Below are 19,683 nucleotides of genomic sequence, written 5' to 3'. Positions count from 1 at the left end.
ACACACACACTATCCACATGAAGAGCCTAAATTTGTGGTAAGTAGGTTTTTTGCAACAGTATAGAAGGAAACACTATATACAGACCATGTATTATATTTCCGTTTCTGAAGTAATGCCATTCAAATTCACAATGTTTGTAGTCTTTCTTTCTCATTTTGTTCATATTTACCCTATAAGTCCCTTACTTTTTAAACTATTTTTTTTGTAATCTAATTATATAGATAGATACAGAGATAAGCTCTATGAAGGTAAAAGTATATCAGCTGAAACTAGTATGTATGTATATATGGATTTTTAATAAAGGCCTTTTATAACTAAAATGCTTAAGTAGCACATCACCTCTCTATGAAAGGCAGCCTGACCTGTAAATATAGTATCATTTTAATAAAAAATGCATTTGATTAATGTTTGTGGACAGTTTTTGTCTATAGTATTTGGCAGTATGGCAGCATAAGGTTATACCTTTTGTTAATAAACATAGTTATTCAATAAAAGGTTGATATTTGTCTTAAAATGAAATCTCTATTAAAATCTCTTTTAGTATATCTGTATGTACTTCAGCTTAAAATAAATGTCCAACTTGACTATTAAATGTACATTTAAGACAAAACTCAGAGTTATATTAAAGGAAAAAAGGGAGTGTACCATCCCCATAGGCATATATAAAAGACTTTCTAGAGTTGAATAAATTGAGGACCCAAGGGATTAAGGAACTTGTTTAAAGTTACATGATTCAGTGAAAAATATTCAAAAATAAAATCTTAGGGGTAGAAGGATTTCATACAACTATTTGTTTCAGTTTGTGAGATTTTTGTCCTCAAAGATGCAAAACTCAATGTGCTACTCATGTACTAAGAAAATTTCATCAAATACACTTAATAACAATGTGATACAAATCACTCAAGCAGTGAAACTAGGATTCATTTGAAGAATCAGGCTACTCAAGAATTTAGAAAAATAAAGAATTGATGGTTTTACTTCTGCTCTTAAGCAAAGATATTTCAACAGAACTATATGTTCTTAAGTAATTTAAAAATTAGGAAAATGGTATAGTCTCTCTCTATCAGAAAAGAATTATTGGTAGGCCTTTAAAAATCCTGCTAGAAATTTCCACTTATCATTTGCTAGTAAAGTAAAAAATTTTAAAAAGTTTCATTATTATAATATGCCTTGAAATGGAAGGAAGAGCGGGAAGGAAAAAGAGGAAGAAAAAGAAAAAGGAAAGAAAGAGAAAGAAAGAAAGAAAGAAAGAAAGAAAGAAAGAAAGAAAGAAAGAAAGAAAGAAAGAAAGAAAGAAAGGAAGGAAGGAAGGAAGGAAGGAAGGAAGGAAGGAAGAAAGGAGGGAGGGAGGGAGGGAGGGAGGAGGGATGAAAGAAAGAAGAAAGAGGAGGGAAGAAAAGAAGAAAGAAAAGTTGCTAGAATCAACAGTACTACTTAGTTTTCTATAACTATAACAAAATACCTGAGACTGGGTAGCTTAAGAAAAGCACTTTATTTAGCTCCCAATTTGGAGGCTAAAAGTTCAAACAGCAGGAACCAAAGACCATTAGGGCCCCCCATCCCTCACTATGGCAGATCTATGATAATTTCTTCCAAAGGTGGTACAGCCAGTGACCAAAGGGCCTCCCACTAGGCTCCACCTCCCCATCAACACCAAGCCTCCAAATGAACCCTTGGTGACACACTCAGTCCATATCCAAACCACAGCAACAAAGAAAGATACAAATTATAACTGGCACTGGGGTGAAGGGACGGATTCTGTGTGATAACTAATCTTATGAGGGGTGACACCATTCTTATTCCTTATCATGAATGAAGCTAAGGAATGCTGGCACCATTGTGAAGCTCTTCCTTTACGTCCTATCTTTTTTGCTGGTAACAGTCTCTGGTTGCATCACGTACTGCTGCTCAGATGAGTAACTTACTGCAGAAAGGTGTGAAGTGAGGAATTTCCAGCTTCATTTTATTGACTCCTCTAGCCATGAATATTTAGAGAAATGTCCTCTTGTTCTACTGATATTTGGAAAGGGTATAGGAATTTCTGCCTGGGGGTAAAATAACTTACTTGCCCCCAACCAGGAATTTATTAACTAAGCCCTGTACTAGGAATAATATATCCATGAACAAGAGTATTGTCACAGAAAATCTTTATAATCTTTAGTAATTTAAAAAACTTTCTCCTCCTGCTTCAGGACTGGCTTTACTCTTGGCAAGATAGGTAAATGTGTTTATATAGAATATGTTTTCAGATCATCAAGAAAGAACTTCAAGGGAAGAAAAATATATATATATACATATGTGCATATGTACATATGTGTTTATATTTGTATGTATGTGTATGTGTGTATAATGTATTCATACACTATTAACATAATATTCTAGTCAAAATTTTCTTCTTTCTAGCTTAAGTACTTGTAACTAATTTGAATGCAAATGATCCTGGGGGGGCAATACTGTAAAGCATTATTTGTGATTTATACTTAAGGCTAATGAGTTTCAAATACCTCCTTGAGATTAGTTCTTCACTAAAACTAGAAAAAGAAGCCATGATCATTGATTTGAGAAAAGAGTTGAGGCACAACATAGGGGAAGGATTAGGGGTAAAAATGAGAAAGAACAGAAGTGTTAAAGTCAAAATTTATGTGAGCCATAATGGAAAGATAAGAGAATGACAGGCTTCATAGTCATTCATTCATGCCTGCATGAACATAGGCTGGTCCTCTTCCTTACCTGATCCTCAGATTCTTATCTGTAAATGGGAATTTGAATTTTTAATAATATTTGCTTTGAAAAATTATAAGAATGAAGGTATTTGGTAGGTACATGATATACATCAGTTTCACTTCCCATTTCTTTTTTTCCCAAGAGTAGTCTTATATTCATCTATGAGCAGACTAGACACTATAACTAAGTAGATTTTAGGACTGAGTTAAGAAAAGCAAAGTTATTAATGCTTATAAAAACACCCTTTTTATACTTTATGAATTTCGTATTGACTTTATTCATGCTTATTGACACCACTCACAGCTCCTTTCATTAAAAATGCTTTTAGTAATTGAATATATGGGCATATAAGGAAGATTAAAGGTTCCAGGATTAGTGAAAGGTAGATAAAGAAGGCCCAAGTCAATATTCCTCCAAGTGGATCATAGGGTCATTTACTGTGCAGAGTAAAATTGTCACCTCAGAAAAGATGAATCCTAGTTAATCAAATAAAATAGATTATGATTAAATTAATTACTAAATAAATACATAAATGGACAAAAGATATTATTATGTGTAGTATAGACAGATATAGACATAGATAGTCAAGTCAGCCACTGAGATCACAATGACCTTCCCTAGGCATTATTGGTTTGGGGCATATATGGACATATTTTGTTTGTTTTCTTCTGGTTGTCCTGTGAAAAATAGAGTTTGTAAATCTAGATGTTTCAGATCACTGACTGGTATGTGAACTCACTTGTTAGAAAGATATAGAGATATCAAGAATTGTACCTCCAGTGCAAAAACATTTTCTCTATGGGGCTATCTGAGCTGTGAAAATGTGGAAATATCCCATCAGAGTGCTAATGACATATACCTGGGAGGATAAAGGTTGAAAACCCTCAGTGTTACTATGTGGAGGTGTTTAGATAATAAATTAGTGCTGATGGATCAGCAGTATCTACAGACATGCATTCTATTTTAGTTAACAGGAATTAGAGTATCTCTTGGCCCTAGAAACTATAATCCTACAGTTAATATTAAGAGTAAATACTTAAAGATAAAAGATATATCTCTCATTAAGCACATGTCTAGTTTAGATAGAAATTAGTCATCAGCATGCTGTGTTTGTTTCTTAAGAAAATAGATTTTGGGGGCTGGGGATATAGCTCAGTTGGTAGAGTGCTTGCTTATGCATGCACAGGCCCTGGGTTCAATCCCTAGCACCACAAAAAAAAAAAAAAAAAAAAAAAAAGATTTCGTATGATTATTTAAAAAAAATCACAGAGCACAGTGATATTTTTTAACCATTTAAAATTTCTGGCTAACCATTTAAAATTTCTCAGGAAAAATATTAAATAATGCAAATATAAAAATCATGTGTACATAATAAAAGTTCAAATATTTGTCAGGACTACAAAGTGAAGGTTAGGGTATGATGTTTTTAAAAGTGCATTTAACTCTGTATTTGTTGACACTTGCCTTCTCTCAAACTGCTGGCATTTGAGTTCAAGATAATCATACACTATCCCAATGATAAGGCCACAAAATTAAAATCTACTCTATCATCGCCCTTACAGATCCCCCCCATCAGGAACAAGTGCCACATCACCTGCCGGTTCGTAACCCACCTCTCTCTGACTCTGTCCTTCTGACAGTAAGTCCCCTGACCAGCTAGTTGAACAGATGCACCCAGCGCTGCTTCCTAACAATCCATGAAGCTGGGCTTTGATGGATGGCAGAAAGTGGTGCGATGGAAAAACAAAAGCCTTTTAACCTAGAGCACCACTTTGTTCTGCCCTGAACTTTAAGGTCACTCCAGCTCCTTCTAGCTGCTGTGAGGATCTTAATTTTTACTCAACCAATTTACTTGCAGCTGGCATTCTTTCCAATATTAAAAGTTCAGCTTCTCGGGTGTGGGGGATCGAGGGAGAGGGGGATGAGAAGAGCTTCTTGCAGACTAAAAACAGCAAGAACCAGTAAAATCTGGCTTGGCTCTGAAGTACAAAAAGTTATTTTCAAAGCCTATAAATTATGACATAGTGATTAACATGTAATTTAAATATATTTAAACAACAATTATATCACATTTCCAGCCCAGCTAATTGGCTTCACAGATGTTCCCTTGGAGCTACATTGCCCTTCCAGGGGGAAATGAATGAGGTGCTTTTTATCATGGAAAACAGATAAAAAAGCAAACTGAAAAAATGGAAACAGAAGCATAAAAAGCAGCCAGTAACCCTAAAAACAATGAATGCTGAGGGGCTTTGCTTAGCATTTTTCCATTTTAATGCGGAAAACGGGGAAAAGCATGAAGAAGACACTCTATCCCTGTGATACTATTTGGCAGGCTGTCCAGAGATGGAGTTGGCAGGCTGCTGACGGAGACACTTGTCAAAGCAGAGACAGCGGGTGCATTCTAATAGGGCACAGCCTTGCCTCCTGACTTAGAGCAGACTAACCATGAGAGGTTCAGTTATTTTTAATACAGCACCTTTATAATCGAAGGCATTTTGATCCGGGTAATGAAGATAGACAATGAACTGTTTCCTGATGAAGAATGGCTTGTGAGTTAGTCCTTCAATCATTTATCTCTCAGGTTTTATGAAATGCAAAGTGTGCAATCAATGCTAGTTCCTCAGATGAAATTTAAGTTGAATACCCAGTACAGCAAATCTTGCAAGACGAGAGATCAAAGGTTCAAAGAAACAATTGTACTTACTCAGGTTTTGGCATGCCTAGCCTTTTAACATTTAATCTAAGAATTGAAATAAATTCACTCCAGTCTCATTTCATTCTTGTTTTTTTTTTTTTTCTAACAGTCTAAAGGTAATATCTGATAATACAGTATAAATCCCAAAAGACCAATGGCCATGTTTCTTCCAGTACATCCTGCTATCTCCAGCATCTACCACAGTGCCTTTGCTTTTATTGTTGAGATTTAATACATATCTGGTAAATACTTATTAGTTAATCAGTACTCGATGAGGAGGGAAAGGCCAGGGTTTTTAATATGGTCAAGTTCGATAGGCAGTTGTCATAGTTCTTGTATCATCCCTTTATTTTACAAATATTTGGACTATTGAAATTTTCTTTCTCAAATTTTATGAAGGAATATATTTTTGTCTTTCTAAAAGATAGTAAAGTATGCCTGTATTTAAGATAATGAAAGAACAGCTAATCATTTAAAAATGACTTTAATGAGTGGCTTGGGCATATTGATGCTTGACTTTAAAAATTCAGTTTAGCTGATGTGAATATTTATATGTGTATATTATTTACATATATATACTAGTGTAGAGCTTACAGAATTTGTTTTATTTAAACTGATTAGTTTGTAATCCATGAGAACAAAGTAGAGAGACCAAGAATGAAAACTAAAGTCTGAGATGTTTCACTATTGACCATATTCACAGTTCTTGTACTTGGGACTGAGGCCCACATTTCTAACAGAACATAAAACAATCTACTTAAAGTATCATATCACTTGCAAACATTGCATATTAAATATGTGTCTAGAAGTAACCTAACTTTCCATTGACTAATGCATGGATAAAGAAAGTGTGGTGCATATACGTAATGGGATACTCTTTGGCCATGAGAAAGGATGAAATACTAGCATTGGTGACAACATGGATGGAGCTGGAGATTTATGTTGAGTGAAATAAGCCAGGCACAGAAAGACAATGCATGATCTCATTCATATGTGCAATCTAGGATAGTTTATCTATACAAGTTGAAGTAGAATGGTGGTTACCAAAGGTTGGAGAGGAGGGACAGGGAGAGATTGATCGCTGGGTACCACATTACAGTTACAAGGAAGAACTGGTGTGCTGTTGTGCACCAGGGACACACCAGTAACAATTATGTTCTGTACATTCCAAGAAACTAGATGGAAAGATCTGGAATGCTTTCACCTTAAAGAAATGATAAATGTTTAGGATAGGTGTGTTTAACCTAATTTAAACATTATGCAATGTGCGTCTGTATCAAAACATTACATGGTATCCCACTAATAGGTATGATTTCTGTGGTTTTATATATCCATTAAAAATGAATTTTGAAAAATCCTTCAAAAATAAAATACACTGATAACTTTCCATGCCATAATCTTCAAGGTCTAGCTAACTAAGTTATAAGAGAAGAAAATTGGTATATATATCTTTATGATATCATACTTGTTGTGGTAATGAAATGTAAACATACTCTAGGAGTTCCAGACTTTCCTTTGGATTAATCCAGGAGACTAAATTAGTTAAGGGAGATTGTATTGTTCAGTTGTTATTGATTTACATTAAATAATTAACCTCCATGGGGCCGTATTCTTCTTAGTTTATTTTCTGAATCTCTAAATTGTGTGACTATCGACCTGAGATAATATTTAGCTGTTTCACATGAACAGTGTAGGTGTCTTGCCATGTTTGAGTCATCTCTGTTTGCATAAAGTCGAAATTCAGATAATGCAATCTTAAGATGAGGTAGTTTTGTCTGTATTATTCATTTTCCCTGGTGCCTAGAAAAGTAGAAAAGTGTTGGCACATAGGCAGCAGGTTCTCAAGAAATGTTTAATGATGAGTGAAAATATTAAGGAACACAATTGAGAGACACACAACCCCTTCATTTACCCTAAGGAACAGTCTTCTTAATAATTTATAACATTCTATATCCATTTTCACTTAGCCCATAGGATAGACTATTAAGCTATAAAAATATAAACATCCTTCAGTCTTTTAACTGAAATCTGGTTTTGACAGATTCCAAATACGTAAAAGGAATGTAAAGCACATTTCCAGGAAGGGAATTGATTTTTTAAATTTCCTGCTGTTTCTTAACTAAAAATGAAGTGAGACCAAAGATAAAATAGTGTGTACCTTTTTATAAAGAGAGGCTCAGAAGTTCATTGCTGACATCCATTGCTGAAGTGGCGAAAATTAAATGTAACTTAATAACAAATTATTTCAGCATATTTTAATCTACTTTATCACCTTCTAAATGCATTTTTTGTTGTTTCCTAAGAGGAAAGCTAATGCTATGATTTGAGGCCATTTCAGTCATTTAACATGTAAAGAAAGAAACTGTACCTCATTTATAAGTATAGTAATTGTTGATTGCTTTCTTCCTTTCTTCTAGGGTTAATTAGAAGAATGCTTACTATTAACTTACATTTTCAAACCATTGAAAAATTTATTTTCCCATATAACTTTCCTTTTCAGAAATGAAATTAAAATATTTAATTTCCTCAAAACATAAACTCATTTGCAGAATGCATATAGTTTTAATATTTAGGGAAATTCACTGTTGTGCATGTTTTCACTTTAGTTCATACGACTCATGTGCCTTTTTGTTTTCTTTTCTTTTTTAATTTTTCATTCATAATGCCTCTTATTATATCCATCATTCCATTTTTCTTTCCTATTAGAGTGAAATTGTACACAGCCCTCCTCCTGCCTACACTCCCATGTCAGGAGTAAGTATTTCATGATCAACCTTCACCTCAGGATTTTGGGTCTTTGCTTACCATGTTTCTTCTCTCTCATCTCCCCATAATTTCCTCATTTTGCCTTGCCAACAGTGAGCTAAGAACTTGTAGACCATGAAGCTGCCTTTGTAGGTGTCTTTATCTCAGTAGATAATCCAAAGCTGAGCTATCATGCATCATCAGTAGCTTCAACTTTCATCTGAAGAATTTCCCTGGGCTCATAAATTATGCTTCTAGGTGAGGAGGTTATCTTTACTGCCATGATTATAGGTCATGTGCTAAAAAGGCAGAATCTCAGTGATGGTTCTCAAGATTTAGACTAGAGACTCAGACATAGTAACCACAGAATAAAAAGCAGTAAGGAAATGTCACCATTAACAATGTATTACCGTATTTCTGCTCTTTAAGTCATCTGTTATGAAAATTCACTTTGCATTTTGATACCAAAAATAGGCAATTGTGAGCAAACAACATCAAATACTTTCTATTTGAACACTTTAGCTGGTTAGTAAAATTTAAAAATGAATTTTCAAATTATTTTCTCATGCTTTTTCTTTCAAGGGAAATTGGAATTATAACTGTTTCTAGTCTGTAATTCAAATTCATTAGCCACTAAGGAGAACAAAAGGTAGTATATACTATGACTTTCCTTTGAAAGACAAGCTTTGATATCTTTCTGGTTAGTAGCACTCATGTTTTACTACCATTCCTAACCACAACTTCTCTCCAAATGTGCTTCTACTATTAACAGAACCAGTTTGTATACCGGGATGGGGGTTTTGCTGCAGAACAAGGAGTATCAGTGCCCTATAGGGCCACGACCAGCACAATCCCAGAAGCTCCAGTTGCTCAGGGTGCTGCCGCTGAGATTTTCGACGACTCCTGTTGTAATGGCACCCTACGCAAGCCTGTGCAACCCCACGTCCAAGAGGACAGTAGCACCCAGAGGTACAGTGCTGACCCCACAGCATTCGCCCCAGAACGGAGCCCACGAGGAGAACTGGATGAAGAAGGTTACATGACACCTATGAGAGACAAACCCAAACAAGGTACAGACCAAACATTCAGGAATGATTACCACCCCTGTTCTCTTCCATCCAAAGTTTCAATGTACTCATGGAAATTGCTGGACAGCTGAACTGTGTGACATTTGTAACCCGAAACAGACCAAGGCTGCTGTCTCTGCTGGTATAGTTCCTGAATCAGCAGCATACACATTACCTAGGTGCTCCTACTTAGAAATCAGAATTTCAGCCCCTACCCGAATAGGATCTTCAGGGGATCTGTGTACACAAGCAAGCTTAAGAAGCCCTAACCTTTGCTGGAATATATGAATTAGGTAGCATATCACAACTGGAGAACCGTTATTGTGATGGACTTAAGGAGAGCGGAAAGACTGATGTTGGCACAAGTGTCTGAAACTTTTGATGGCACCAGTAAAAACGTGGTTGTTTCACTAAAATGATGTAATTTAAGTAACATAGTTTATTTTAGGAAATTATGGTCTCTTGTATGAAACTTATCAAAATTAAAGTTTTAACCCTATATGTGCTTACATATAGCACCAAGTCTTGAAAAGTATGATCTGTGGTTTCACGAAGCTCAGCAATGACTTTGTAAAAGTTAGTGGTAAAAATGTTAAACACCCAATCAAATGTTTCAATTTTGAGAAAAAAAAAAAAAAAAAACAAGTGCCTTTTTCCTTCTATGCTAACAGCATCACAAAACAGAGATGAAAAATTGATATTAAAAATTATGATATTGTCTCTGAGTCTTTAGTATCAATAACTGTATCTTTAAACTCTGTATGAGAGCCTCTTATGTCATTTTTATATGGGTATGTTCACATTTATAAAATATCATTTAGAAATTCCCAAAGACATAATCTAATGTACAGTTTAATGTATAGGTTTGTCCAATAGTGACACATATAGGTTGTGAAGATTTGGCAGATTTCCTGAGAGCAGAATTCTTTGGGAAGGTTGTCACCTCAACCAGAATTATTCCACCATAACTGCACAGCTGTACAAGTTTGTATCAGGACAGCAGATAAGTTGATAGTGTTGAAAAATGGTAATATAAGCTTCTAAGAGAAGAATAAGTCGGTCTATATAGATTCACTGAAGAGTATTCTCAGATTTTATCTCTGAGCACTGAGATTCAAGTAACTATAGCATTTTCTAGCCTAGTCCTCAGAGTATAGAATTTTACTATAGGTATTCCTACACTTTGAGTTAAGAATGTTCTGAAATCTGCTAAGAAAATTCAAATTCTAGCTACCTTATAAGTTCTTCATACTTTTTTTCCAAATTAAATCTTTCTACTAACTGTACAGTTCACCCTACTCCTGTAGGGGCAATAATAAATACAGTGTAATAGAACAAGAAGATTATATAAGAGGAATTGGAAGATCTGCATTCTCTATGAAACTGGAAAAAGGTTTGCACTTTCTTGCTCAAGGATTATGGTAGGAATGAAATGATAGTGTTCTGGACTTTTTGAGCTATAATTCATATACATGATGTGGGATACTCAAAACTGCCTTTTAGCTTTCACTAGTAATGCTAAACACTGAACTCTATCAAGCATGGGTCTGTTCAGGGAAAAATAATCCTGGCTTGATGGAATTTCACTTTCTGCGTGTTGAGCTAAGAATAGGGGATAGGAAGTTTGTTTTGTAATGGTAATATCTTAAATAATTCTGTCTTTTCCATATCCTGACTATGAAATAGGAATACCTTAGGCTTTTATGTGTATAGTAAAAGAGAGGACAAAGAGAAGAATTCTAGCAGATATGTGTATGTATGTCTTATTGTGCTCTATTACTGATATGGAGGTGAAACTAAGCTGGAGAAAGCAGTATTAGTTATCAGAGTTGTTTTTATTTTAGGCCAATACTTTTCCTCCAAATGGATTTATTAGATTAAACCGTACAAAATAGACACTGACTGTTTTTTACCATATAAAGTGATTATATGATTGAGACTAATGGTTTGCTCTTTTGTGACTATGATTGGACTTTGGAAATAAATGTTATAATACTTATTAAGCAACCACATATGTAACAGCAAGCAATTCAACTAGAGAGGCATGTAAGATGTCTGTCAGATTTATTTTATTAAAAAGTTGAAATTTTTCCTGAGCTGTTTCCTTTTCTAGTCACAAAAGCTTTCTTGGAGTAGCTTCAATCAAATTGTTACTGCTCTAGGTATTCTCGGCAAATCACATAGACTAAAAACACTATTCCTTCATCCATTTTTCTTAGCATGAAGTTAAGTCATGAATCCTTTGGTTTTTCAACATTTTTATAAAATTTCTGATTTCTCTACATTGAAGACTATTTAACTCAGACAGCTCACCTTTTTTTAAGATATAAACTACCAAATTTTAGAAAACGAAAGCATTTATACAACTGGCCCATATGTGGAACGGACAAATGCAATTGGGGGGAAAGAAGAACAATCTAGAGGTCAGGAATTCTGATCCTGGCTTTGCCAGTGCCCTGCTTTGTCATGAACATTTTTGGCCCACTTATTCCTTTTTTCATAGGGCAGTCGTAATCTACAAATAGTTTTCTTGAGAATTTGTGAACACCTAGATGCGGCTTTCCTGTTCTAGACAAAGAAACTAACTTGGTATGATTATTAATTTTTTACAAAAGCAGATACTAGCTGATATTTCTGTGTTCCTTCAGAATACCTGAATCCTGTGGAGGAGAACCCTTTTGTTTCTCGGCGAAAAAACGGAGACCTTCAAGCTTTGGATAATCCTGAGTATCACAATGCTTCCAGTGGCCCACCCAAGGCAGAGGATGAGTATGTGAACGAGCCTCTGTACCTCAACACCTTTGCCAACACCTTGGGGAATGCTGAGTACCTGAAGAACAACGTTCTGTCTGTGCCAGAGAAGGCCAGGAAAGCGTTTGACAACCCTGACTACTGGAACCACAGCCTGCCCCCCAGGAGCACCCTACAGCACCCAGACTACCTGCAGGAGTACAGCACAAAATATTTTTATAAACAGAATGGACGGATCCGGCCGATCGTGGCAGAGAATCCTGAATACCTCTCTGAGTTCTCGCTGAAGCCAGGCCCCATGCTGCCTCCTCCACCCTACAGACACCGGAATACTGTGGTGTAAGCTCAGCCCTGGTTCTAAGGGGGAGAGACACGCCCGCTCCAATTTCCCCACCCCCTCTCTTTCTCTGGTGGTCTTCCTTCTACTCCCAAGGCCAGTAGTTTTGACACTTCCCAGTGGAAGATATAGAGACACAATGATAATTATTCGCTTATCTAACTTGAGCATAAGAAGGAAGGACTGAAAGAGAAAGACAGGAGGAACCACACTGTTTCTTCATCTCTCTGAATGGGTTGGTTAGGAAAGTCAACAGCTGGAGAAGGACCAGAAAATAAAAGGCAATACTGCCTGCTGTCAAACTAGCTCTTTCTCTCTCTTTCCCTTTCTCCCTCCCTCCCTCCGTTCCTTCCTTCTTCCTTCCTTTCCTTTTTCTATTGCAGATGGTTGAACCACCCATACTATCTGTTCCTTCCTGTAGTAATTGATGAACATATTCAGCATCCCTGGGAATCATTAAGTTTCCATTAGAACAAAAGGATAATCATTTCAGTAACATGATACAAACTGAGATTCAGAATCTAAATATTTTCCTCAATAATTTCTATCCAGGCAAAGAAGAATGACCATCCAGTTTTCATAATTTTTAAATTTCCATTGACTTCATATACAGTAATTTTGTTTGGAAGATTTTTCTAATTTTTTCCGTCTCTTCCTCTTCTTCTTCTCCTTCTCTCACTTCTTTTTTTGCTTTGTCTTTTGTCTTTATATTGGTTACTTCCCAATGTTGGGCTCTAATTTATAATTGTAAAGATATTTTCATCAAAGCTTCTTGATATCATTTTAAAAACATTTTAATATGATGAAATGGCCACTATTTTTAAAATATAATCTTTAAAATTAGAAGGGACAGTCAAGACACTAGTTAAATGCTGCATGGAATCTAGCATTTATGTTTTGCACTATTGCATATATTCTTCCTCCATCCTTTACATTCTTCAGTATTTTCTTATCCTCCAGTTGGTAATCTTAAGAATAGAAGGAATCTAAGAGATAGTTCTATGTGGTTCAAGAAAACTACTGATACTTTCAAGGGTGGTCCAATGGGGAAATCTGTGAACTGGAAGAAACACACTGGATTGGGTATGTCTACCTGTCAGATATTCAGAAATGTAGTTTGCACTTAAGCTATAACTTTATTTGTTATTTTTCTGCACTCCATTTTGGATTTTGAATGAAGCAATATGGAAGAAACCAGCAAATTAACTAATTTAAGTACTTTTTTTTTGTTTTAAGAGCTAAGATAAAGACAGACTGAGGAAATGCCAAACGAAGCAAATTAGGATTTCTGGAACAAAATTCAGGGATTACAGTGAGAAAGTGAGCACATTAGCTCCATAGAATATCATGTTTGCTACATAGGGAAATTTGTTCAGTTTGAATATTCCATATGAAGGAATACAAGTAAAAGATTTGTTTGAATTCCATGGAATTTCTAGTATGAGACTCTATTTATATTGAATAGAAAGTATCTTTGCATAAATTGGAATAACAAGAAGAAAAACACAAATATTCATAACTTGTGGGTAGGTCCTTGGGTCAAAATTTGTAAATAAATGTGAACAGTCTTCTCATGCAATTTTTTTATTCTCCAACACATGAATCTTTTGATATTTCTGCTACTAATTCTTTTTCTTCACAAGCTGCATCCAAGATGTAGAGCCATCTGTGACTTTTCATTTTAAAAGAATATCTACTGAGTTAAGATGAGTGACAGAAATAAATGACAGTGCCTCACATTAGTAGGAAAATTGGATATATATCTCTTGTTTTCTGTTTTGCATGAAAGTAATTTATATTTTAAAAAATTACTTCTTTCTAATGTCTAAGTATTGGGAGCAAAGGAGATTCAATAACCTAAAGAAAATCAGTTAGACTAAAAATGTCTATTGATAAAGCAGAGAGAGATTAGAGGGGAAAAAATCTAAGGAAATCTGTTTCTACCTATTTTGAAAAATAAATCTGTTCATCCAAAACCTATTTATTCAACAGATATTTATTTAGAGTTTACTAAAGACACTATGTAATGTGGGGAACACAGAGATAGATAGAATATCATCCCTGACTTCAAAATTTTGCAGTCAAGATTATTTGGAATGATATTTTAATTTCTCCATGAGTTCAAAGAATCAGATTGCATAGATTATTTTGTGGGTAGTATTCATAAAATCAGATTTTATTTATTTTTTTTAGTCAAAAGTCTTCTGTGGACTCATTTGGGACATGAATGAAACATCCTTCAAGTTCCAGAAATTGACAAATAGAATAATTTCTATGTTATCCTCCTAACACTGGTCTAAGAGGAGACAGCCTCACTGGTTCATTGGCCTGTTTGGATTCCAACTTCACCATTAAAGCAATAGCCAATGATGAATGATCTTTGGTAGAATCCCTTGGAGGTGCTGGGGTTGGTCTCACTCTTAGGAGTGAGGCAAGCTGAAAGAGTGAGGTAAAGGAGGAGAGGGATTAGTGAGATTCCTTGAGTGAAGTTCACCATCACTTTCCCAGGGATGAAGAGCCAGGATGACTCAGGACCACAGCCTATCATCTGAAAACTCTTCCCCTCCATTCAGAGATGTTTCTAGGAAAAGGGCACCTCATCTCTGTACCTATGAGAATTGAATAAAAACCCCTTTTTTCTAGATAAATCTGCATCAAGTCATCACTGAAAGCACTACTTGACCTTTTCATTTACAATATTCATATGACTTTTACCATATGAACGGAAAGCAGAATCGGCTAACTTGAAGAAGGAAAAAATAATGATCTTTTTCTAACTGTAAAGGTAATAGATATATACTTAGTGTATGTAGCTTCCTTCCTCCTAAAACACAAGACTTACAGTTCATGTAATCTCCCTGTAATCATTAGATTGATGTAAGTATAATTCAAACTGACCTAAAGTGCTTTACAATAGCACTACTCCATCATTCCTTTTGAATGATTTGGCTCATATGCTTGATTTTCATTGTTTTGGGTTTTCATTTTCATTTTATATTTGTCCCCTAGGAAAACATATTTGACAGTGTATAAGAAAGAGGAACAAAAAGAAAATAAATTTTAACCCAGTACAGTGAAATCTTAAAGCTTGAAAATTGCCTTGGAATATCAGAATCCAGAGGCCAGTGGTATCAATGGAAATATGCAGAATCAATTGTGTAAATTTGAGAAAAATGAATATTAAAATTATACTGATTGCATTTTTTAAATCTTCAAATTTTGTCAATTGAACATATCTTGTAGAATCCTATTTTCAGGCATGGAAAATCCTTATAAATGGTTGTTTAAAGAATTAGTTCTTAAACAGGTGGAAACAGGTGTCTTCTAAAGCTGAATAGATCCAGAATCACAAAGCATCTGTGACACAGAGGTACTTAGATGACCTAGCAGTTGTTGGTTTTCCGAATAGTATTAGTAGAAGAATCAGATGGGAGGTTTCCTCCAGAAGCATTTTTTGACTAGCATGAAGAACAAAGCAATACTTAAACTCTATTAAAACACAAATTGAAACTAAGAAAATTAACTTCTTAGAGCGGGAAGAATGACCTAGTAGCCGTACCTTGAATTTCTTCCTGGTGTGTCAATGTCAGGGATGGATGTGGTATGAGGATTGTGCTCATCTCCAATGCCGGGGAAAGATCAGTAGAAGGGCTATAAGGCTTTGCTGCTAGTGAATTTGGAAGGACAATTAGTGCACTTTGCAAAGTGTCAAAAAGCAAAAGAAACTTAAAATCATGTAAGCCTGACAGGGAAGGATGTAAATACATTTTTTTTAGAGCTATCTAACCTTTATTTAAAAACCTGAATTATTCACCCACCTGTAGTTGTCGATTATTTAACTAGTATATGTGGTTCCTAAGGTAATAGAAAAGGGGATCATGAAAGCATGTATATAACTGAACAGAATTATGATAATGTTGTAAGATGTAGATTTAGTTAGGTTGTTATCTGATGTCAAGCAATTTTAACATTATTCATTAAATCAAACTAGAAAACTAACCACAAGGTATACTGTAACAAAATAAAATTAAGGATACTAAAAAGTAGGATGTAAAATTAAGTTTGCCATTTAAATTGTTATTTGTGGGGTTTAGCTGAGAGTAGGCATCTATGATTCCAATTTTGCAAACTCTTTAAAGCACTACAATTAATTTTTTTCTAGTTTTCTTATTCCCATATCACTTTTCAAAGGTACTAAATGTAAAGAGAATTTTATCTTTTGTTTTTCAGTTTGTTTTGCAAACACCACCTCGTAGCATTTAGCAGGTAGATAATGTTGCATGAGTCTTTAAGTAAGAAGTCTTCAAAATGAAGTAAAGAGGATGAAAATATTCTATTACCTTATGCAGAGATGAGAGAGAGAGAGAGAGAGAAAGAGAGAGAGAAGTGCTGTCATTTAGAAAGCAAACAAAATGTATTTAATCTATGACATGTCCTTTGTTTTCTCACCAAGACTTTTAACCTCCAAAACCCAACAAGGAATTAGTGAACATTTTTTCTCTGACAAATACATGTTAAACCAAACATATTAAATGACTATGTTGTCATTTTTTTTGGACTCTAGATTTTAGACTGATGAGTCAGTATAGGGAAAATGAAAAATTCAGATATAACCTTTTAGTTGTTAAAAAGTCAGATAAATCAACTTCAACTGTATACACTCTGGGCACAGCATCCCGCTGTGCCGGGGTTCATGGACTTTGGTGTGTGTCAGGTGAAGGACAGCCTGGTACCTATCGAGGCACATAAAGGCACACTAGTGTCTCCTGCTTGCTATTTGCTCAAGAACAATTAACAATGCGTGGATGTAGATAATACATAATTTTAGAAGGTCATTATCAGTAGAGACCTTATTCTCACTGTTACTACAGTGGGGCCAGCTTTTATACTTCTGGGTAGAATTCATACCTTTTTTTTTTTCTTTTCTTTTCTTTTTTTTTTTTTTTTAATTCTGGAGAAACTCCTTTCTCCGCGGTTACAAACATGAAGCTATTGTGGGCATCCTGTGGGGCCAGGAGCCCTTGGCTTTGTGTGGGTTAATTTCTTTTAACACCTTGGGTTGCTTTGTTCCATTCATTAAAAGAAAAGATTCTCTAAAATAGTAGAAATTCCAGACACTGTTTCCACTGATTTTGTAGAGGGACAAAATAATAGGATATGTCACTTTTCCAAACTGCTGCCTCATTTCATTCCTAGCCAGGTGATATTTTGGGCAAGAAGAAAAAGCTTCTAGAGTCACGTGTTGAAAAGGCTCCAAACCCCAATTTCATGGGGGCATTCACATGGAAAATACTCTTTGACAGTCAGCTTTGCAAGTATATGATTATCTTGTTAGGAATCACAGAAAATTTTATTTCTGTCTGAACTTTAGAGGAAAATAGCACCCTTACTTTTTTCCCCCTCATTGGCACAGCTGCCCCTATTGTCCTCACTTTCTACCACCCTAGTTCAAAGTGGCTCATTAGGATGCTGACCTTCTCTTAAGCCATACGGATATCTGGGGTCCCACACCCTGCTCTGCTAAATACTGATGTCGCCTTTGCCCTCATATGCCTGATTTTTCCATAAAAGATGTTACCAATTTGGACACTGTTTAAATTATTTATCAAATAAATTACTGCACAGAGAATACTTTAGGATATTAAAATCGTTTTTCCATGAAGATTAATTCTCTTACTATGTTCTCGAATTTGAGATGAATCAGCCCCAACATGCATCTCAAAACTCATATACATGCACATGTTCTTCTAGGTCTTAGATATTCTATTTCCATAAATCTATATATGTAACTGAGAAGTGGTTTTGCTAGAAAATTAACTTATTTACTTTATTCATCTTATTTTATTTCTAATTGCAAATATTTTACAGCTGCTGTAATTTTTTTTTTTCAAACAAAGAGTCTTATTGTCATATAGGTAAAGGCTTTGCAACATTGAGAACCTTCTGTGACTTTTCTTCGGACCGTTTTATTCATGGAATCAGTTTATAAGGAGTGCAGTTTCACTGTAATGGAAATCCATGTTTTCTGATAGAATGCCATTCTTTCTCTACTTTTGCTGTTTAAGGACATTTCTCTTCTAGAGCATTTCTTGCTCTAGCAAGTGTCCCTGTATCATGAGAAGTCGTTATATTCGTACAAATATACAAATATAGGAAAATAAAGTTTCCTCCCCTTAGGCAATAGTCTCACTTGTCCAAGCCACTTTGCCTTTCCTGCTATTTTTATCCCTAACGTGTATATGTTTCCCCCAGACCTATAGCCCTTTTGGAGTAAAGCAAATCAGACCTTCTATGTATTGACATAAACCTGGTTTTCAAGTATCATTTGCAGAGTTTTCAGTTAATGGAGGGGTTGTACCTTTTCCCTTAATGTGAGAGTCATTTTCCTGTATATTTCTGGATCTCTCAGGGGCTGGGAGGGGGGAGTGAGGGGACTACAACCATAGCACTCCAAGAACCCTTTTGGAATTACTACAGTAATCAACTACGAAAGTTATTTTCTAAATGTAGATATGTAAGCTGTTCTCTTAAAGTAAGGTACTTTGAAATATGTAGCATAAACTGGTACTGCTGTTAAATGGGTCGATTATTAAACTGAGCAGCTGTGTGAGGGCAGTTAACTTTGAATGCGCATCTCACTGGCTGGTGTGTCTACATCTCATACTGTGAGCACCAGGGATTGCACCGTTGCATGTTGAAAATGCATTTTCTCATGGTTTGACTAATCATTCATCTCTTTCTTGGACATGATAACAAGATGTTATAATGTAATAAAAATGAGATGAACATATCACAGGATTCATAGCACAAAACAATAAGCCACGTTAAATCTCTCAAACTCTCATCTCATGCACGCATCAAAATAGTTGACTAAGGTCAGTTTGGGCAATGAAGGGAGACACTTTACCGAAAGGCAAGTTGTGTTCATGTCCTTATTTTCTTAATTTGTAAAAGAAAAAAAGTCCTCTCTCCTGTTGAAGTATCTTCAAAGGACAGGGGTACAAAAATAACTTGCTGGTAAGCCATCAATGTTTCATTTAAATCCCAGCGTTCAAAGTTAGCTGCCTTTTTGAAATAAACAAACAAAAAATACTACTGTATGTTTGAAAATGTGAATAGTATTTTTATAGCTTGTTAAAGACATGGCTAGTTGCATTTGTAAATAAGGATAATGTTGCTTTGATTTTCTTTTGTGAACATCTTTATTTGGAACATAATTGTCTTTAGGGTTGATTTGTATATAAGTAATGGCTTGTGATTGTTTCTTTTTTGGTTGGAAGTTATCATTTTGACATGACTCGTGATTCTGTGTTCCGCACTATTGTGACGTGTCCAACCTCTGCACTCGCTTACACAATAGGAT

The 19,683-nt window shown here is 35.2% G+C and overlaps 1 protein-coding gene across 5 annotated transcripts in view; it reads left to right on the top strand.

Annotated features, from left to right (window-relative positions):
* The window catches only part of Erbb4 (erb-b2 receptor tyrosine kinase 4), a 1,062,955-nt gene extending 1,045,737 nt beyond the window's left edge, over window positions 1-17,218 (top strand). For 4 of the 5 annotated variants that reach the window (XM_047545016.1, XM_047545015.1, XM_047545017.1 and 1 more), the window contains exons 26-27: window positions 8,938-9,235; window positions 11,881-17,218. In XM_047545016.1, the coding sequence (XP_047400972.1) occupies window positions 8,938-9,235; window positions 11,881-12,326 (744 nt within the window). In that variant the 3' untranslated portion in view covers window positions 12,327-17,218. Of the gene's footprint in view, window positions 1-8,126; window positions 8,175-8,937; window positions 9,236-11,880 lie in introns of all 5 variants that reach the window. The other variant, XM_047545020.1, reaches the window with a different exon arrangement.
* The last annotated feature ends 2,465 nt before the right edge of the window (window positions 17,219-19,683 follow it).

The sequence above is a fragment of the Sciurus carolinensis genome, chromosome 3 (genome assembly GCF_902686445.1).
Source record: "Sciurus carolinensis chromosome 3, mSciCar1.2, whole genome shotgun sequence".
Lineage (NCBI taxonomy): Eukaryota > Metazoa > Chordata > Mammalia > Rodentia > Sciuridae > Sciurus > Sciurus carolinensis.
Note: the sequence above shows the minus strand (reverse complement) of the source record. Positions and strands in the feature narration are given on the sequence as shown.